Source organism: Falco peregrinus, chromosome 5 (assembly GCF_023634155.1).
Source record: "Falco peregrinus isolate bFalPer1 chromosome 5, bFalPer1.pri, whole genome shotgun sequence".
Lineage (NCBI taxonomy): Eukaryota > Metazoa > Chordata > Aves > Falconiformes > Falconidae > Falco > Falco peregrinus.
The window spans coordinates 13,503,491-13,523,770 of NC_073725.1; the positions used below are offsets into that span (position 1 = coordinate 13,503,491).

The 20,280-nt window shown below is 37.7% G+C and overlaps 1 protein-coding gene across 1 annotated transcript in view; it reads left to right on the top strand.

Annotated features, from left to right (window-relative positions):
- STT3B (STT3 oligosaccharyltransferase complex catalytic subunit B) overlaps positions 1-20,280 on the top strand; it is a 52,806-nt gene that overhangs the window by 30,381 nt on the left and 2,145 nt on the right. Inside the window, exons 6-15 of the mRNA XM_055806991.1 lie at positions 3,734-3,832; positions 5,454-5,600; positions 8,341-8,389; positions 10,078-10,232; positions 11,969-12,180; positions 13,025-13,212; positions 13,666-13,837; positions 16,142-16,315; positions 17,356-17,469; positions 18,507-18,719. Of these exons, the coding sequence (XP_055662966.1) occupies positions 3,734-3,832; positions 5,454-5,600; positions 8,341-8,389; positions 10,078-10,232; positions 11,969-12,180; positions 13,025-13,212; positions 13,666-13,837; positions 16,142-16,315; positions 17,356-17,469; positions 18,507-18,719 (1,523 nt within the window). The remainder of the gene's footprint in view (positions 1-3,733; positions 3,833-5,453; positions 5,601-8,340; positions 8,390-10,077; positions 10,233-11,968; positions 12,181-13,024; positions 13,213-13,665; positions 13,838-16,141; positions 16,316-17,355; positions 17,470-18,506; positions 18,720-20,280) is intronic.

Consider the following 20,280-nt stretch of genomic DNA (forward strand, 5'->3'; position numbering starts at 1 on the left):
TCGTAAATACATTTTCATTACCCATTCTAATATTGTTTTGTCTTTGTGATTTTAATTAATGCTTTTTGTTTTAGTGCTTGCTAGAGAGATTACTATATTTACATATATATTTGAACCTTTATATACTACAGTAATTGCTCAATTTTAATCAAGTTCGATTTTTTATTTTTGTTACCAAAACTATAAATATTGGTGCCATGCTTCTTTGTTAATCTGGTTATGTAAATCAGAAATGGAAATATTTTTTTTAAAAAAAAACCCTCCAACTCATCTTTAATTTTTAATGGTAGTATTACTTAACTTCTTCAGTAACTGCATAATTTAAGGGAAAAGTAATTTATCTTGGTTTGCTTTTAAAACTTTTATTGAATATTTTCATTTTTCAATTTCTATGAGTTAGGCAAGATAAAATTAAATCTACTAATTATAAAATCCTGAAGCAATGTGGTAACCAGAAACAATAAAGAATAAGTACTCTTGCTTTTTCAGCTTTCAGTGAACTAGTCTTTGAACTCATCTGGGGAAAATAGTACTGCAGGTTCATATGAATTAAAGGTTTTGGCAGACATTTGTTTTGCAAATAGCTACAGTGTTTTGAGGTGTTACTGCCCTTCAGCTGTGAGGGAGATGTACTTCAGCAGAGCTGTCAGAATGAAAATGTGATTGCTGCTCTGCTGTTTCATTGCAACTGCTGGCTTAATTTAAGCTTTCAGGGGAGGCCTTACACGCAGAGAAGTCTGTATGTCTCACATTAGTATGTGATTTCTAGGTTTGTTTAACAGGATGGTTTTGTAAAACAGGTAAGAATGTTCAAGCACTTCTGAGAGGAAATTCAAGTGTGCTTCAATTCCAAACTTCAGACAGGGAAAAGAGTTTACAAAAGCTCATTGACATAGGGAGAATAAAGATAGTTCGGGAGTGTCTATGATACGCAATTGCTAGTGTGTCTGCAGCAGTCTCATAATTCTCAAAAAACTACCAATGTGCAGCTAAAATTTTTGTCAGCTGACAGTAGCTAGTAAAATCTGCATCCATTTTACTGAGAATTTGGTGGGTTTTAATTTCTAGATCAGTTGTTTAATTTTATTTTAAACTAGCATGAGCCTAACTGTTGTAACAGATGAATGTTTAGTCTAACATAATAACAAAAATATAGAGAACAATATTTGGCAGCACCAGGTTCTTAAAAATAGTGATGATTTCCTGGTATATATTTCATACACCAAAGAGGTTAATGGGACATGATCTGATATGCCTGGCAGTGTAATTCAGAATAATTTAATGAGTACAAATTTCCCAGAACGTGAACTTTTTTGCCAATTTTTAAATATTTTATGACTTGCAGGCAGATGAATTGGTCAGCCAGATAGCTTCTGACCCACTTGGCATCAATGGTGATCATTCTACCAACATTTGAAAACTTAAGCTGTCTTTTTTTTTTTTTTTTCCTTTTATTCTTCCCTCCCCCCCCCCCCCCCCCCTTTTTTTTTTTGGGGGGGGGGGGGGGGAGGTGGGTGAGGGGCTTGACAGTGGTCAGTATCTTCCATTCAGATCTGACTAGCTTAATAATTAAGAACAAGTGCTTACAATTCCAGTGTATTAGCAGCACTTGTATAGGTAAATAATCTCTTTATTCAGATATAGGAACAATTGATTATATTTTCTATTATTGTACTTGTAGATTCTCTTGTGGTTTATAAAATGTTTAAAAAATAAATGGGTTTACATTTGGAAAGGTACCAATATAGATTTAAATTATGTTTGCACACTTAAGAGGCTTGGTAATTTGCACTTCATTTTGATTTTTTTTTTCTGTACAATTTTTTAAATTTCTGTGTGTTTTTCAGAATTGTTAATAACAAGACACTTAAGGATCTTCCAGAATTTAAAACTTAATCCTTGTTCTGTGTCTTGGATTTTGTCAATTAAATAGTGAGCATGCATATATTTATATCAACTACTTCAGTATTCTGAAATTCAGATGCTGGGTGTTTATGTCTGGTGATTATAATGCATTAGTTAAAAGTATGTGGTCAACTATTTGCTCATACTCTCTGGAGAAGTTTTTCAGTAGGTTCTTCCTGTGTTTGTGCAGTTTACAGCAACTAACATTGTTTATTTATCCACAGTAGGGCAGAATATTTTTGTTTTTGACTTAGTCAGAGTTTGCAGGAATCAAAATTAATGTATTGTTTTTGCAAAGACTGTGAAAACGGTAGATTGTAAAGGAACATGGAAAGTTTGTGATGATACATCACCTTGACGTATCTAAGCTCCTAGAAAAAATGTGTTGCTGTGTAAATTGCCGGTTTTTTTTCAATAACAGACAGACGTGTGTGATAGCTGTTGGAAAGAAGCGGGAGTAAGGGATAGGGGGAGGAAGTAGGGATAGGAAGTATAACAGTTGCAGGGCTGGGCTTAAAATTGGTGATTTGCAATGGTCTTAACAAATGTGGAAGGTAGTGATTTATGCCAATCATTGCATTTCCACAGGATGGCAGTGTTGTAACACTTTCATGGTACAGTGAATGATTTATGTGGTAGTGACTTCTGTAAAAATTGAGCTTCCTATAGCAAAATGTATTTCAGTGACACAGGAGGGCATAGATCAGTAGCTAAGCTAACTAGTGCAATACAGATGCATGAAAGAATACACCAGAGAAGACAGCAAGTGGTTGGAAGTATCATCGTAGTCACTTTGGTGAATTTTGGAAAGCATACAGTACCCTAGGAGCATAACCCCCCAGTGAGATCACACAGGTGCTATGGAAACAATACCGCTGGTAAATTATGCACTCCCCAAACCCATCCCCATGGAGGTTAACAAAGGATTGTTTGAGGGATCTCTTCATAAGATTGAGGCCATAAGAAAGACAGTGGTTTATGACTTGTAGGAGTGTTAGAAAACCTGGGAGGTGGATTATTGCTGCTTGCCACTGAAGGAACAAAGCTTTATTTGGACTTTAAGTTGGCTGGTTACTTCAAATGTATTTAGACTCATGGCTGTTCAGAGTTGGCATTTCTGTCTTCTCCTCCCTTCTCTTCTTTACCCTAGAACGCTGAGGACCAAAACCCCGTCAAAGTATGTCAGTCTTAGGGCATACATCATAATAATGCATGTTACTAATATTAATTACATTCTCGGCCTCTACTTTCTGGAGGGTTGTGAGTCCTCATGGTTGATATAGCTCCATTAATACATATGCTTAATATTATTTTTTAATTCTATTGCTTTTCAGTTTCTTGGTATGCCTTTTGTGTTAAAAGAACAAGCGTACTTCTTTCCATTTTCTACATAAGTAGTGGACTCTTAAATGTTTTGCTTCTTGGAGGTCTGGTCCCTTTAATTTCTCCTCATATGGAAAGAAATACAGTCTCCTCATTTTCTCACTTGTTATCTGAGAGCTCTTACCCCATCCATGACCCATAAAAATAAGATGGAAAGAGAAAACTGTTTCCAAGCAAGAACATCTTGAGTAAGATGGTTTGTTTCCCTAGGAGGAGAAAAAACAGTGCAATTAGGAACAACAGTATTTGCTACTTCCTTGAAAATTGGATGCAGTAGGCAGGTTTCTCCTAGTCGAAGGAGGGAAAAGTAATTAGGATCACTGAAATATTTACTAAAGTTTTGGGGAGGATGGGCTCTACTATGGAACCAGTGCTTTTTGAAATGTGTATATTCATTTTCTTCCTGCTTTTCTCTTCTCCCCTCTCCTCACTCTTGTTTTCCTAGCATATAGCACTTTCTACATTGTGGGGTTAATATTATCGATGCAAATACCTTTTGTGGGATTTCAGCCAATTAGAACAAGTGAACACATGGCAGCTGCAGGTAAGAAAATTGCTTCCAAACAGCCTGCTTAGCAGGAGAAAACCTCAGGCTTGCAGCTTTGTTTCCTTGTATTAGAAACAGCACATACTAACAAACCAAATTGTTAAAGAGGTACAATTTAGTGTCTGTAGGGAAGTTTTCTTTCCAATTGATACATTATCTTTCTTTGTGCGAGCTAATGGAGGTAAAATGCCTCCGTAACACTGGATCAGTTACACGTTCTGACAAGCACTTATTTTGCACATTGATACTCTACTGTTCTGCAATATAATTTTGCCTTCAAGCACTGTACAATTGAAACATTCCTTATTGGTAAATGCAGTTTTTACTGAGCCATTTGGTTTTGGAGTTGATAGTCTTCTGTAATTTTTCAGAGTAGGTTAAATACAAATGACTTAAATTACTGATTAGGAGGCTGATTCTTAAGTAACTGATTTCAGTCTTGTTTGATTCTTTTTATGTCTTTAAAGTAAGTTGATTTTCTTCAGTAGTTGTTAACAGTCAGACATCCTGATTTTTTTGATAGCAATAACCTCTACTAAGACAGATAGGTTTATGTTTAACTATGCACACTGTTTGTGTGATATAGTTTGTTACATTCCTCAGGTTTTTTATGATGAGTAGTCACTTATCAAAATGTATTTCGGACAGCAATTGGAATATCATTAAAATTTACCAGAAAAAAAAACCTTTTTTTTAAAAAATGGAGATTCCTCCCCCCCCCGCGATCTGAATAGAATGAAAAGAGTAAAGATTATCAAACCATACTTTGTGTCTGAAGAATTTTACATTTATTTAGTGAATAGAGTTTGTGTCTTTCTCTGGGAGTCCAGAGCTAGTGAATTTGAACACTGCACCTCAAATTTATTGTTAAATTGAAGAAAGACCATACACTTGAGTTCTGTTTTCTGCTTCTGCCAGCTACCAGTGAATTTTCAGTTTAGAATGGACTAATCATTGGATTGAATGATCTTATTATATATATTGAAATGATTAACAACAGAAAAATTGTGTCAGAGTTCTGGTTTAACATTAAACTCTGAAGAGCCTTTTTGAGGGTGTGGGGTGAATTCTGGTGTTTCGACACTAGCTTTATGTAATTCAGTTGTTGATATCACAGACAAACACCACAAACTTGTTTGTTTTGTTTTTTTCTTTCATTAAATCCTCCTGTTTTGTTCAGTAGCTTAATTTCCATGTATTTCTAAATTAGCCTTGTCTGTGTGTTGCCTGGGGTCTATGTCTTAACTTTTCACCAGGTCTAGGTATATTAACTTGTGATTTTGTCATAATCAATGCAATCTAGTTTTCAGGTTATTCTCTCCCTTACCCCAATGTAATTTGGGAGCAAAGAGGTGGTGAGTATTGAGGCTCTTGATGTAATAAGACAGGAATGTTTTGGAGAGTATTTTCTCTCATTGCAAGTTTCTGTCATTGCAAGACAGTATCATCCCTAATAAGTTTTAAAGGTTATTTGTCAGAAAGTGATTTTATACTAGTTTTGAGATGTAATGGTGTAGCTTACATTTATTTTTCTAATTCAAATGTAGCCAAAGAATACCAACTTCAACAGCTGTTACTGCTTTTGAGCACTTAAACAAAAGCTTTCCTTTTTCTTTAGGTGTGTTTGCACTGCTGCAGGCATATGCATTTTTGCAGTATCTGAGAGACAGATTAACAAAGCAAGAATTTCAGACTTTGTTCTTCTTGGGTGTCTCACTAGCTGCTGGTATTGTATTCCTGAGTGTCATCTATTTGACGTACACAGGTAAATAAATGTGAAACTAGTTTACTGTTGGGGCAGGTAAACCAGATGATCAGCATTTGGTTTAGTCTAAAGGAGTTGCTGGCAATACCACAGCTTACCAGTGCCCGTGTTAGGCTGTATTTCTGTGTCTTGGAATTCACTGTGTTTTCTGGGCTGCAAAAAACCCCCAACTTTGTAGCATCCTTTCAGGTTTATCCATGATCCAGATAATGATGTAAGAGGTTGGGGTAGATGAGGAACATAACTATAGCCAAAGCATATTATGAAGATATGTATAGCTAATCTATTCTGAATAGTGTTGATAGGTCATGGTCAGATTGCTCACTTTCTGAAATACTTGAATCTGATTTCTGCATGACTGGAATTACTCTCCAAGTTTTACTTTATTTCAGTGGTTCAGCCTCCAGCCTTCAAGGCAGTTCTACTCAGTGTCTTAGGAACAAGCTTGTCTTTTGCTTGGTTGCTATCCCCAGATGCCTCACTGCCATCTTCCGATTCCGTGCTATACTTCCTTGATGTTCTAATACCATACTTTGTTTTGTTCCCTTGATGAAGAAAAAGCAATCTTATTTTCCTAGCTAAATATAAGTTGCCCATGAAAACATTTACTTCTGCATGGGTTAAATTGCATGATCTTAATGTTGTGCCTAAATACAGTTCTGTTTTGTCATAGTTTTGTTTTGGAATAAAACCCACTTTTGTGAGACATAACTTGTCTGTTTTAACTGACTTCTTTCTTGTACTTGCTCTTTAGCAATGTTTCTGGCATAATTTTTTTTATCAGTTGTTTAACATTTTGAACTGTTTAATAGCAGTTGTTTGGTGTGGTTTTTTGGTTGTTCTTTTTTTTTTTTTTTTTTTTTTTTTTAATTATGATACCATTATTCCAAAATAATACTTACCATCTCTATTTGTTTGAAAGTCTTAAACTTACTGGTTTATGATTTGCTTTTCAGTACGTATGAGCAAATCCTACTAATACTTAGCAAAAATGTTCAGACTGGCCTATCAAAACAAAATTCAGCTTCTAAACTTAGTGTGCAGCAAAACATGTCTTCTGTTGCAGTTCGTAGGAAGTGCTGATTTCAGCTTCTGCAATTCACTGATCAGTATCACCGCTTCACTGGATGGAACAAATCTCCATCCCTCAGCTTCTGCTCTGCTGTGTGATCGGAGCTCCTGACCATCTCACACCACTCTGATCCCTCCCTATTTTCTTAATAATCCTCTTGCAGAAGGGTGCCCACATCTGAACTCTGTGTCCCAGGTGCAGCACTTGGAAGAAAGGGGTTTGAGGTTCTGGATTGAAATCCTGCCTGTGCTGTAAGGCATGTCGGCCACTCTTCAGTTTAGCATAGTTCACTATTTTGGCCTCTGGGTTATTTTTACTTTTTATTAGCCACCAGCTGGACCCCAGACCACTGAGTACTACTTTGAGCTTGTCAGGACAGCCCGTTTTCAAGCCACCGAATGGTCTGTTTGTCCAGCCCATTCTTCTTCAGCTTATACATATGACAAATGAGGAATATGGTTCAAAAAGTACTTAATAATGTATTTCAGGACTTTGCGATCCATGATCTTTTCAGGGACTTGGGTTACTCACCTGTAGTTTCCTGCATATTCATTCCTTCTTGCCCTTCCTATAGCATTGGCCATTTTCCAGGCACCAGGAGTCTCCCTTATCACCCTGATGAAGGTGGTGGGTGGTTATCATATCGGCCAGCTCTTTTCAGCCCCCTCAGGTGAATGCCATCTAATCTGGTGGTCTGGATACATCCAGAGAAGACCATAACTGGTAGTCCCCCATCTGCTGGTAGCTCCTTATTGTGCATGCAATGGTTTGGGAGCAAGCTGAAGACTGAAGGGCAAAATATGTCTTGCTGTAGAACATTAACCACAGTATTTAAATGTCTAAACTAGATACTAAACTAAAACCTTCAGTCAGATTGTGCTAATTTTAAATATCAGATAGAGGGAAGTGTGCCATGTGTCATGGCACAAATACTTGCGTAAAAAATAAAAGGATTTACCTTCCTCTTGTTTCAGCTTCTCTGTATCTATCTTCAGAGGGAGCTGAAACAGTTGTAAGGGAAGTGGAAATAAAATTTAAGAAGAATCTTACTAATAACTTTCAATAATAACTTCTGTATTTCATCTGATTAAGATACTGTTTCATTTAATCTTATGGTATTCAAATACCTGAAGGCTTTTTTCAAAAAAAAAGAATATGTAAAGCTTATGAGCATGTCTAGTAGCAGCTTTTCTATTTTATGCCACATGTAGATCCATAAGCAGAGAAACAATAGGAAACTGGTGTTTCATTGAATATTAATGTTTTGGCTATAGATAGTTCCCAGTTTCCTGCTCAGGCATTTCAGAAAAATACTTTTTTATCAATTATGTTTTCTTTTTCTTAAACTACTTTACAGAGTATATGTTGCTATCTGTCATATTCTTTGAGAAATATTTTATTTGTTATTGCATTGCTTTGACTTTTGGATGTGTAAGTGTCTTGATACTCAGTGACTACAATGTGATCCTGTAAAAGTATGTTCTTCTAAAACTAGCTTCATGGTTGGTAGATTTTATAGCCTGCATAATGCAGTAGGTCTGGTTCACATACATTACAAATTCAATGAAATTTCTTTGGTTTTGTGCTATAATTTGGGGGAGTATAAAAATTATTTCATTTAAATACCTAGGCAGCAAAAGGGGTTTTTTCTTCCCTTTTCTTTTTCAGGTTATATCGCTCCTTGGAGTGGCAGATTTTATTCATTGTGGGACACTGGGTAAGTAAGGATAAAGGATATAAGGATTTGGATATCAATAGTGTTCTACTGAAAACTAATAATCTTTTGCTTTCCTCATCCTCAAATCCGTTTAGTATTTCAGTCAAGGAGAATATAGTGGGCTTTAATCAGTTATCTAAAGAGAGCATTTGTAGTAACTGTTTCATGATCTTTGCAACCATTTCACTAATTTGTCTGTTAAATGTCTTGCTTCTTTGGAAGTCTTTGAATATGTAATTGTATGTTTTTCTATATGAAATTGTACTGTTTCTGAGCATAAAATAACCAAAAGCTGTAGCAACACTTGAGGACACATTTCAAAATTACTAGGAGCCTTAAGCTTCAGACAATTTTCATTACACAACATCACAAAGATGTTGCACATATGATCCTGCATGTTGCCTGTTTGTGATGTTCATACACCTGTTTTGTGTATACAGATGTCTACTCTGAACAATTCTGGTTTGTTCATGTGTGTTTTCACGGGTAAAAACCAATGGTGTTAATCTTTTGTTTTAGTTAGCCTTTAAAAATCCAATGTTAAATTCTTTAGCCAGCAAGGAGAATGGGACTAAAACTGAAAATACTTTTCTCAGTGAAATATTTTAGGGTGACTTTCAGTTGGTAGATTTTTTTTTTTTTTTTTTTTTTAAGATTAAAAGCAAGGATAGGAGAGCTTTAAACTTCTGCAGTTCAGGTTTTTTCAGGCTCCAAAGTCCAGCTCATACAGGGTTCTGTACCAACTCTGTAATAAATGTAGTTGAATACATCTCAGTAAAGAAGCCTCAGATTTATCTGAAGAACATACAGATGTAATTCTTTGCCTATAAATGAAGTGGTCTACATATATATATATATATATATATATATACACACACACACACATGCAAAGCTTTAAACTTTTGAGGGCTTGTCTACATTAGAAAACCTTATTGTGTTAAAACACACAATGCAGTTTTGAATGAGAAGTAGATCTCAGTGAAGAAAAGGACATATTATTTGGTACCTCATGTATCATTCAATCACGTAGCGCTCCAGATTAGGTCCATATATATATGTAGCTGTCTTTAATATAGAGTACAGTTTTGTCCTTGTCTGCACTGAGTGTTTGGCACGTTGTTTAGTTGACATGTGTTTCCATGTGTAGACAAGGCCTGATTATTATTTTTTTTTCTTTTTTCCCCCAGCATCTAAACAATGTGGGGGCATCAGTAACTGGTCTGGGATTTAATACTGTAACTTTCTGTACTAAGAAAATGAAGGGATTCTGTGTAGAGGAGAGTTTTCAAAATAGTGTTGAAAATCAGGGAGACATACTGGCATGGATGATTATCTCTTCAAAATGTAATGATGGGGCTTACATAGCTATGCGTTTTCATTTTGGTACATTTGGCTTCATGTTTAACCATAATAAACCAAAACATCCATAATTTTCATTCTTTCAATTACTATGGAAATAATCCTTTATATTGGTGTTTTAAACAATTCCATACACCAAATAATTCCTAATTACAGTAAGAACTGGGGACTTTTTTGTTATAAGTTTCATCGGATTTCTGCTGAATAAACCACTTGCCATTTTAAATTAAAATGCTTCCTTTGAAATTAATTTCAGAATTCCTAATGTTTACAAGTTTTAATAATTTTATCTTTTCAAAATAATTTGAACTGAATTTTTTTTAAAAAAGGTATGCGAAAATTCACATCCCGATCATTGCCTCTGTGTCTGAGCATCAGCCTACAACATGGGTTTCCTTCTTTTTTGATCTGCATATTCTCGTGTGTACTTTCCCAGCAGGGCTGTGGTTCTGTATCAAAAACATCAATGATGAAAGAGTCTTTGGTAAGAGAAAATATTTCAAAATTGTTTTGAAAAATCTTGCCTTCAACTTGATACTGTTTTGGTTTTGTTTGCTCTAAGCTGGTATATGGCTCGTTCTAAAAAAGGTTTAAAAGTGATGTGTTTAAAGATTATTAAAAGTTGCCTGCACCCAGCAGTATTTAGAACCGTTAATGAAAATGCAGAGACTGGTGAAATGGTGATGGAGTGTCATCCCAAGAGGTGGGATCGAAATCATTTCTCGGTATGGTTGTGTTCTGCAGCTGGAGTTGCATGCTTTTCCACATGCTGATCTTGCAAGCCACGTGTCAGGGTACAGTTTCACAGTACAGTTCAGGCGTTCATCCTCAAATGAACAGCTCAGGGCAAAGGGAAGGTCCCTACCCTGTGCAGGCTGCAAGGCAACTGACCCTTCCTTGGGCGTCTGGCACTTATCCCATCACAGATGATGATTCAGAATGCCTTTTCTTTCCAGATTTTCTGCTATTTTAGTGAATGGAATCACTTGCTGCAGAAAACATGCTAAATAAGGCACAAGCCCTAAGCGGAGGTGTGGGGTCTCCCTATGTCAGTGACAAAAATAGTTTATTTGTACAAAGCTGTACTGTGAAAGCAAGCTTTTAAGATTGTGAATGAGGCTTGTAAGCATGTGGTTTGGAGTTGTAGCCCATATGGAGGAGTAAAGATCACTCGGGTCTTGGGCTTTTACATGGACAAGAGGCTCCGAACTAATGTAGCTGCCTCGTAAGATTACCTGAGAGGTGTGTGGGCAGTGGGAACATTTACTGTGTTAAATCCAGTGACTCAGGGGTATTCTGCGCTCTGTGGCTTACCAGTGCTGGGCAGCTCGCTTTCAGCCTCCTGCTTCTGCATCATACATTTAAATCATCATAAAAGGGACCTATGAGTGTGAATGGAGACCCATGCTACTTTGTACAGTAGGAAAGATTTATATAATATAATCTGATAATAAGTGACCCTTGATGATTCCTGGGGCAAATCTTGCACAAGGGTGTATTGTTAAACTGTAGCAGACAAGGAATAACCACTTGCACAATAGATGTTCCTAATCAGTGTCTACAGGTTGGTTTTGTGGGGTTTTTTCCCCTCTAAGAAAACTGTTCTGAATATTCCTCACTGCTTTGAAAATCTTGTTTGCTTTTTTTGGGCGGGCAGAGTGGAGATAATATCAGGAAGACTTCCTTCAGAATAGTGCTCACAATATTGTATTATTTGTCTGTATGGAATTATAATGTAGACAAGCCCCCAATTTTTGTCCACAGATATCTCTAACTTAAATTAAAATCTGGTATTTACATGAAATTCTAACACTTCCTTTTGCTTTTTCAGTTCCAGTAACTTGTTTGGTCTAGGGCTGTTTGACCTTCTTAATCAAATTAAGCTCCCTATTATTCCAGTAATATTTTTGGGGTGTGATATTAAATTTCACTAATAATTCACCTTTTGACACATCATTAATGAATATGAAAATGGGGTTGTGTTGTTGTTAAGAGCTGTCAAGGTGAATTTCAGGAAGGGTTTGAGGTTTAGAAGGGATAAATGTTAATTGAACTGTATTTCTGTAAATTAAAAAGCAATGCAATGCAAGATACATACTCAAGTCTATACACACGGATGCTCAGCTCAGTTTCAGAAGTAGTTTTATAGAGAGCTTTTATGTGTGCAGTCAGAGAGCGTGTTATTTTCTAAATGTCATCAGTAGATTTGTTTCTTTGCAGTTGCTCTGTATGCAATCAGTGCTGTTTACTTTGCTGGTGTGATGGTTCGGCTGATGCTCACTTTGACTCCAGTGGTCTGTATGCTGTCTGCAATTGCTTTCTCCAATGTTTTTGAGCGTTATTTGGGTGATGATATGAAGAGAGAAAATCCACCAATAGAGGACAGCAGTGATGAGGATGATAAAAGGAACCCTGGCAACCTGTATGATAAGGTGAGTGTAGGGAGCAAAAGTTAGAAGACGGGAAACAGCTTATTTTTACTGTGGTTTCCCCACACACACACTGAATATTTTAAATGCCGCTAGAGGTCTGAATCACAAGCATTTAAATTTAGAACAAGTATTGATGTTCTGCAATAAAGTGTAATTGATGTCCTAAAAAATAAATAATCTGTGTCGGTGTAGAAGTGGTTCCTTCTGTCTTCATTGGTGATAACCTTCAACCTGAATGATGTGTACAGTGGTGACCCACCTTTCCATTGAAGCGATGGCAGTTGCTTGCTCTCCTTAACCAGTTATAGCAGTTCTGTGTCGCTGAATCTTTCCCTCTTGTGTTCCTTCTTAAGATGTGGTGAAATTAAAGAATAATATATTTTATGAAAAAGTATTTCTATTCATAAACTTGCATACTCTCTTCATCGTGAGTTAGGTACTAATGTTGTTAATCTCTTAGGCTTTGTTATACTGACCCTGACAGTGCGTGAGCTTTGGGTTTCCCCCTTTTCCTCACAGTAAATACCTGTGCCTTTCTCTTTTCCACCCTGCCTCATAAAAAGGGCATAATCATACTGAGCCAAATGGAAGAAGTCATGCATTGACTTTCACATAGTAGCGTTTTTTTCTTCTGAAAGAGACTTTCAAGGACTCGCACGTTTCCACAAGTTGCTGGATTGTTAAAATATTATTTTGCATAATTTGTTAATTTACAGTACAACTTGGTCTAGCTTTACGATATCCCTTATCATTTATGGGGGTGCATTTGGTGAAGAAAAAGGCATGGGTTACATTGCCGAGGGTGATAAAAGTTGCTGTAACAGATATATTTGTGTTTGTTTAGGCAGGCAAAGTGAGAAAACATGTATCTGAACAGGAAAAAACAGAAGAAGGACTGGGTCCCAATATCAAAAACATTGTAACAATGCTGATGCTGATGTTGTTGATGATGTTTGCTGTTCACTGTACCTGGGTAACTAGCAATGCATACTCCAGCCCCAGCGTTGTTCTCGCTTCCTATAACCATGATGGGTAAGTAAGGTCTACAGGTCTGAAAATAATTAAAGGGCAAAGGCCTTTCTACTTCGTTTGCATTAGCAATTTGCTTTACCTTCTTTTTATATTAAGGCAGAATTGTCACCTGAATAAAAAAAAATCTGAAATATTTAATGTAAATACATAAAAATAATCCTATCCAAAGCCAATAAAGATGACGGTTAAAGAAAAGGAAGCTTTTGAGTCAATTGGGAAGGCTTGTTTATGAATATATATTGGACTGGAAATGCATTTAGTCACATCCTCAAAAGCTTCTGGCTGTTCAGCTGTCAGTGGCTCCAAACTAATGGCTGCTGGTGACTGAATCCCCAAAAGGGAGCTGAACGCATACGAAGACCCTTATTTGAGAGCCCAGATGTATCATGGTACAGTTAATTTGTGGCTAGCATGTGTACCAACGTTAATAAAATGAACTCTTTTGTTTTCCAGCACTCGGAATATCCTAGATGACTTCAGAGAAGCCTACTACTGGCTGAGACAGAACACAGACGAGCATGCCAGAGTGATGTCATGGTGGGATTATGGTTATCAGATAGCAGGAATGGCTAACCGGACAACCTTGGTGGATAACAATACTTGGAACAACAGCCACATAGCCCTGGTAAGGGTGGCAATTTTCTGTGGAGTAGAAACACCAAAATGTTTATGTTGCAGTTGAGTATGAAGTTGCAAATGTCTGTTGATAGATAGTATGATATTAATTCGTATGTGTGAAAAATTCCATAGAGTGAGAAACACAAAGGTGGAAGAAACATATTTTTTTTGCATTTATTAGAACTCAAGTATAAAGAGTTTTGGGGCTGGAAGGGATTGCTTTTGCTCTGGAGTTTTGTTTACTTGGAGTTCCCAAAACTTGGCTTCCACGTCAGTTTCTCCTTTTCGTGGGAGGATAGCCAAAATCTAATGTCGCCATTCCCCATGTGATTAGTGCTGTGACAGCTTACCTGGTACCACTGCTTCACTGGCCCTGGCCAAACAGCTTGTTTCAGTTCAGCAGTGTCTTTGCTGACTGCATTTTCGAATGGCACGTGAAAGCTGACCACATGAAACAGCAAATTTTCAGGCACCTTGGAAATTAGAGGTTTATGAATAGTAGCAGAACTCGCAGATTTATGCAGTTCTGTCTTCTCAAGTTTGCAGTCAGACAAAATATCTGTAATTTCTTCTGCTTCTGAGGAGTGTGTTTAAGCTTTGTGCTTTGTTAGCATTGCCTGTGGTTACAGGGGCGTCACCGTGGGCAACTTAAACTTTTTTCAGAAACAAAAAAAATCTCTATATTGCAGGTGGGTCACAGTCTTACTAGGTAATCAGTTATCACTCAGTGGCCTTTTCTTCCCAGAAGACCTGTGTCATGCTACATGGGCAGAATGGGGGAAGGGCTCGAGGAACTATTAAGATAGTTTTTGTCTTGTGTCAGTAGCTAGTACAGCAGTTGGACCAGATCTGCAGACAGTGTTCAAAATCAACAAATTAATCGGGCTGTGCTTTGAGCATGTGAAGTCCTGGAAAAATGTATTGGAGCAGGGGGGATCACGTGTGCATTCTCTTGACAGGGGCAGGGAACTCACATCAGCCAAAATCAAGCTGGGGAGATTGCACTGTTGATGCTAATACGGGTGAACAAGCCTTCCCGTGCGCTCTGAGGCATTTTTCTCTTACTTTGGTTGTTGACCTGACAGTGTTAGTGTGTTTTGATGGACATTCAACTCTGATAGCCCTGTGTACCCCCACCTCTTCTACAAGAGGTAGAAGTGCAGCTAGTGTATCTAAACCAACAGATCCCTGCAGAACAAGGTGCATCACGTGAGTAGTGAGACCGTGGAAGTAATCTGTTTTGCATAAGCCCAGTAACCGTATGCATTACAGCAATTAGCAATGATGGCTTGTAAGAAAGAATTCTCTCCAGTACGACTGCTGGCGCTGTCAGGTTCCATTTCGGAATGAATACTCCATAAAGGACAACGCAAGCGATAAATGCGTGTGGTGGCCAATACCTGAACCTGTGCTGTAAGCGAGGCGTGCCCTGGAGTCATGTGCAGATGACTTCCTCCTGCATAGAAACTGACATCTGCCAAATAACTTCACATTGATTAGGGTAATGGCCAAGAAACTGAGGGCGTCAGTCTTTTTGACAGATTGCAGCCTAAGCCTAGTGTTTTCTAATTATGTTCTTAAGTGAATGTTACCAGTTTTGATGCAGTATTATTTATATTGTAGTTACTCCCTTCCACTACAGCAATACGATGTGATGCCTTAAGTACAGGAGCTTCAATGGCAAACCAAACTACTGAACTGAATGCCAGTTACTGACCTAAATTCCAAAGCGTGGGAAGTGACCAGTATACGGAAGAGGTTCTGGATGCAGTTGTAAAAAGTTTTTCAAGGCCAAAACTACATTATGGTTTTAACTCAAGGATGTCTCTGTTATGACATTTTCTCTGCATAATTTACCTTGAATTCAGTACTGAGTGTGCCTGTATGCTACAGAGTACAACGCTGCATGGCTGCTTCATTAGTGAAGGACAGAGCTCGAGGGGGAAAAAAAACCCCAACAAGAAACTACTAACATTTGAATAATTTATTCATTTTGGGCTGTGTCTAAAGCTTTGAAAATAATTTGTGATTAGGTATTCTCTGCAACACTAAGTTTTTGGCAGTAGAGCCATGACTCGAACAATCTGTAGGTGCTGCAAAAGGAAAACGCTTATTGCTATGTTTTGTACTCAAACCAGTAATTTCAACAGGTTCTAAAAATTCACAATGGGTTTTATCTAGAATGAAAATGTCAGCTTCAGTTGGCGTGTATGTATTCTCAGGCTTTGGTCTGTCAGGTGTTAGTGATCTCAGGATCTGTTTGATAGGCAGCTATGCAGATATACTTAAGATTATTTTTCCTATGATACAGGTGGGAAAGGCCATGTCATCAAATGAGTCAGCAGCATACGAGATCATGAGAAGCCTGGATGTGGATTATGTTTTGATTATTTTTGGTGGTGTGATTGGCTACTCTGGCGATGATATTAATAAGTTCCTGTGGATGGTGAGAATAGCAGAGGGGGAACATCCCAAGGATATTCGGGTAAGTAGAACCATACACAGGAAAACTGAAGCAGCTGAATACTGCATTTCTGTATGTTCATCTCTGTTTTTTTTTTCTTTTTTAACCTTTATTTATGTTGTTGCTTTTCTGGTAGCGCTCATTACAGTGGAGGTAAATCTCTACTACTTACTGCAATTTTATTTGAAAAATGTGTTATGGGTTGTTTTCCTAGAACAGTAGGAGTGCAGAGGCCTGTAGCCCAGTTTCTATCAATATTTATGGTTGTGAAAGGTCAGTAATCTCAAAAGCTTTTCACATTTTTTTTTGCATGACACTAAAAGTACAGGATATCTTTTGTAATTCTTGTGTGTGTGTCTCACTGCACCATCACACTTGGAAAAAGTAGGAGTGTTCAGACTGTTTAAATAGTTGGCATTACACATTTCTTCCAACTCTGTAAAAGTAGGAGACAAGTTCAAGTGTTAATATTGGCCTGTGTGGAGTTTAAGTTACTCTAACATTACAGAGATTGCAGAAGCCTGTAGTAATATTTTCTTAAGCCTCACAAAAACTTACAGATATTGAGCACAGGCTTAAGGGAGTAGCCCATGTGCATGGTTTCATCTTGTACCGGAGATCAAAATAAGAGATTCGTTTTGTTTAAACACTGTGCACATACGAAGCTTATGGTAACGTTGCAGACCTCGTATATTAACAATACAGTGTTTTTCACCTTTCTGAAGAATAATTTTGATAGATGCCTAACTAACTTCTATGTTTTGAGATCAGTTTTTCCAGTAACTGCTTACTGTGAAGTGACAAAACTTGTACCAACACAATAATACAGATTTAAGAAGATTGGTCCACTGGGGTCTGGGTTACAAACAGTTTGTAACTATTTTACCTTTAGTGAGCACCATCATTCTCTGTTTTAAGACTAGCTTAAATTAGCTTTTAAACTGTAAAAGTCAGTTTAGATTCTTTATCATAAAGCTTTTTTGCGGAGAAGGGAATGAGAAATGACCCTAAATAGGAGTTTAGTTTATATTGACTCTTTGTATCTTCCTTTCGTTTTAAAGGAAAGTGATTACTTTACCCCTCAGGGAGAATTCCGGGTAGACAAGGCAGGTTCTCCGACTTTGCTGAACTGCCTCATGTATAAAATGTCCTATTACAGATTTGGAGAGATGCAGGTTAGTGCTACATCTACTGAATCTTATTGAAATGTGAGAAAACGTGTTATTTTGATCTGTTTTCCATCTTGTAGATTGAATGTTGCTTGTAGTAGCAGAATCAGAGGTAAGAGTCACTTTTACAAATTAAAGCACATCTAGGCACAGCCTAGCGTACATAACCTTTAGAAAAAAAGCATTTCTGCTGCTAACCTGCGCCTGTACTTAAGCTTTTTGCTGTCCTTCATGTTGCTCCAGATGTGTATCTTAAATCCATGATGCAGTGCACTTGCTAAAGCATTAACTGTTATGTGGCAGAGCGCTTTAGATCTGTTTCTTCATAATAGCAACACAGAAGTGGACTTGTTAGTTGACTACTTAGTATCTGTCAGAAACCACCTGATTTCTGTCCAAGTCACATCAGTGTTTTAAACAACGCTGCACTTAGGGTGTAATTCTCAGAGTTGTCGCTCCCCTTTTGGGATCATCAAACATACGTATGTAGCTAGTCTGCCTTTGTTTGCTTTTTTCTTTCCTGTTTTCTCCCCTTCGCCCCTGCCGAGGGCCCTTCAGCCTTGATGTGTTAGCACAAGAATCCTTTATTCAGCTAAAATTGAGGCCAGCGAGTCTTATTTGTAACGTGGGGGGGTGTCAAATTTAACTGATAAACATCAACTATTTCTGACTTGCACAGAAAGTGCAAATTATTGCACCATGGAAGAGACAGCACAAGGGAGCAGCTATGCTAAAAAGCCACCGCAGGCTCCGCACCTCATTCACTTGAGTAGTTTAATCTCTGAATGTAGACGTGATATTTCTGTTGAGACATTAAGTGCTGTCTCCTACGACATCTGTAGGGATAAGAATGAATGTCTCTTTCTCAATTGTAAAAAGGAACTGAGAGGTTTTTCTGTTTTTCTTCAAGCAGTGCAAGAGAAGTGTTGTCCTTTGACTAGACCAGCTGAAAGCGTTGCCTTGTGGTACGAAGTACCGCAGTTTGCATTGATGGGTGTTTTGGGTTTTGCCTCAAACTAACATGCAACTTTCAATCTTTATAGCTGGATTTTCGGACACCCCCAGGATTCGATCGTACACGCAATGCTGAGATAGGCAACAAAGACATTAAATTTAAACATCTGGAGGAGGCCTTTACCTCAGAGCACTGGCTTGTTAGAATATACAAGGTGAAACAACTAGACAACAGAGAGACATTGGATCATAAACCTAGAGTAACCAACATTGTACCGAAACAGAAGTATTTGTCAAAGAAGGTGGGTTCCCAGTGAAGTAACTGAAAGGGGTCAGGAGATGAGATGGCAGTTTATTTTTAACAGTGAATCACATAGCTGGTGAATTATGTATTTCCACTAGCCAGAATGTTACGGATACTGTTCATGTTAGTGTCCAATATCAGACCTGCCTGCTGGTAATAATTGTTAATTTACTGTCTGCTTAACTTAAAAGCATGTGAAGACACAAGGCTAGATTTTTTTTAGGCAGAATGCTAACTGGAGATAGTGTGTCACTGGCTGTTACAACTCTTCAAGTCTTCATGTAACTGGAAGTATAATCTAAAGTACATCCATTCATGTTTCAGTAACTATGGCTCACTAAGTAAATCATGTGGAAGTTGCTTTCTGACTTTGTTTGAAAGTAGTGATGCCTAGAAGTTAAAAAAAATGGCAATTTTGTATGAAATAAATTAAATATGAAACTTTTGTTGACGGAACTGTAGTGTCTGGCTGCTTACTGTTTGAAGTCATCTTCACGGTTTTAAAAGCGTTAGCTGTGGTGTGCTACTTCAGCCTATTTAGAAAGGCGTGTTACCAGGGGAGCTGGGGAGACTCTTAGCAGCCATCTCCTTCACAACATCTGTTTTCTATATATTCAACTATATGTTGCAAAAGCAATTCCAGAATCCTGCCAGAAACAAACGTGTAACAAACTAAATCAGTAGAGGCAGTGAACTTGCACTGTGTCCTGGAAATACAAGTAAGGAATGTTAGAGGGTAGAGATGCTTTTTTTTGGTGTTTTGATGGAAGTTCATAAAATAAGGTATTTGGGAGTTGCCACTGAAGCTAGATGTATCTTGAAAGGAAGTTTATAAACTTTACTGTACCCATCATACACTTACAGTGTAACTTCTCATCTTAAGTGACAAGTAAGGCTGTACTAATTCATAACAGGTGCGCTGACCCCACTTAAGCTGTGGACGTGTCGGTTCTTTGTCTTGAGACAGGTTAAAAATTGATGCAAATTCTGATCCATCACCAACACTTGCAGTACAACGAACAGGCTCTACTTGCCGTTAAGGAATGGGAGAACGAGCATGGGGCGAATGTCCAAACTAGGATTTCTGAAATGGATTCTGAGGGCTGCTTAGTAGCCACAGGTTTTCAGCAGTTGCTTCCTTACTGGGAATTCAGTCCATCTCCTATCGCCCTCTCATGTTAGGAACGACATTGCTCAAGCTCAGAGATGTCACGTCCGAGTATTACGCATTACTTTGTGTCTGTCTCACTTTATAATAATAAAAAAGTTGTTGTTGTTATTAAAAAGCTGTATTTAATTGACATGATTGCTGTGCTTACCAGCAGGCTCTAAGTGCAGCCAGTGTGGGAGCTGCCTGCTGTCTTGATTTGTCGTGGCAGGCATGTTAAATGTACAGTTCTACCTGCCACAAACTAACTCTATTTATACAACTTTGAAGTTAGTCTTAGGTAATATTAACATTAATGCTTCCCCCCCCCATTACTACCTTAAAAAATAAATCTAAAATATGCTGATAAAGACGCATGAGCAGAAAGAACTAACTAGCCTACAGACCAAGA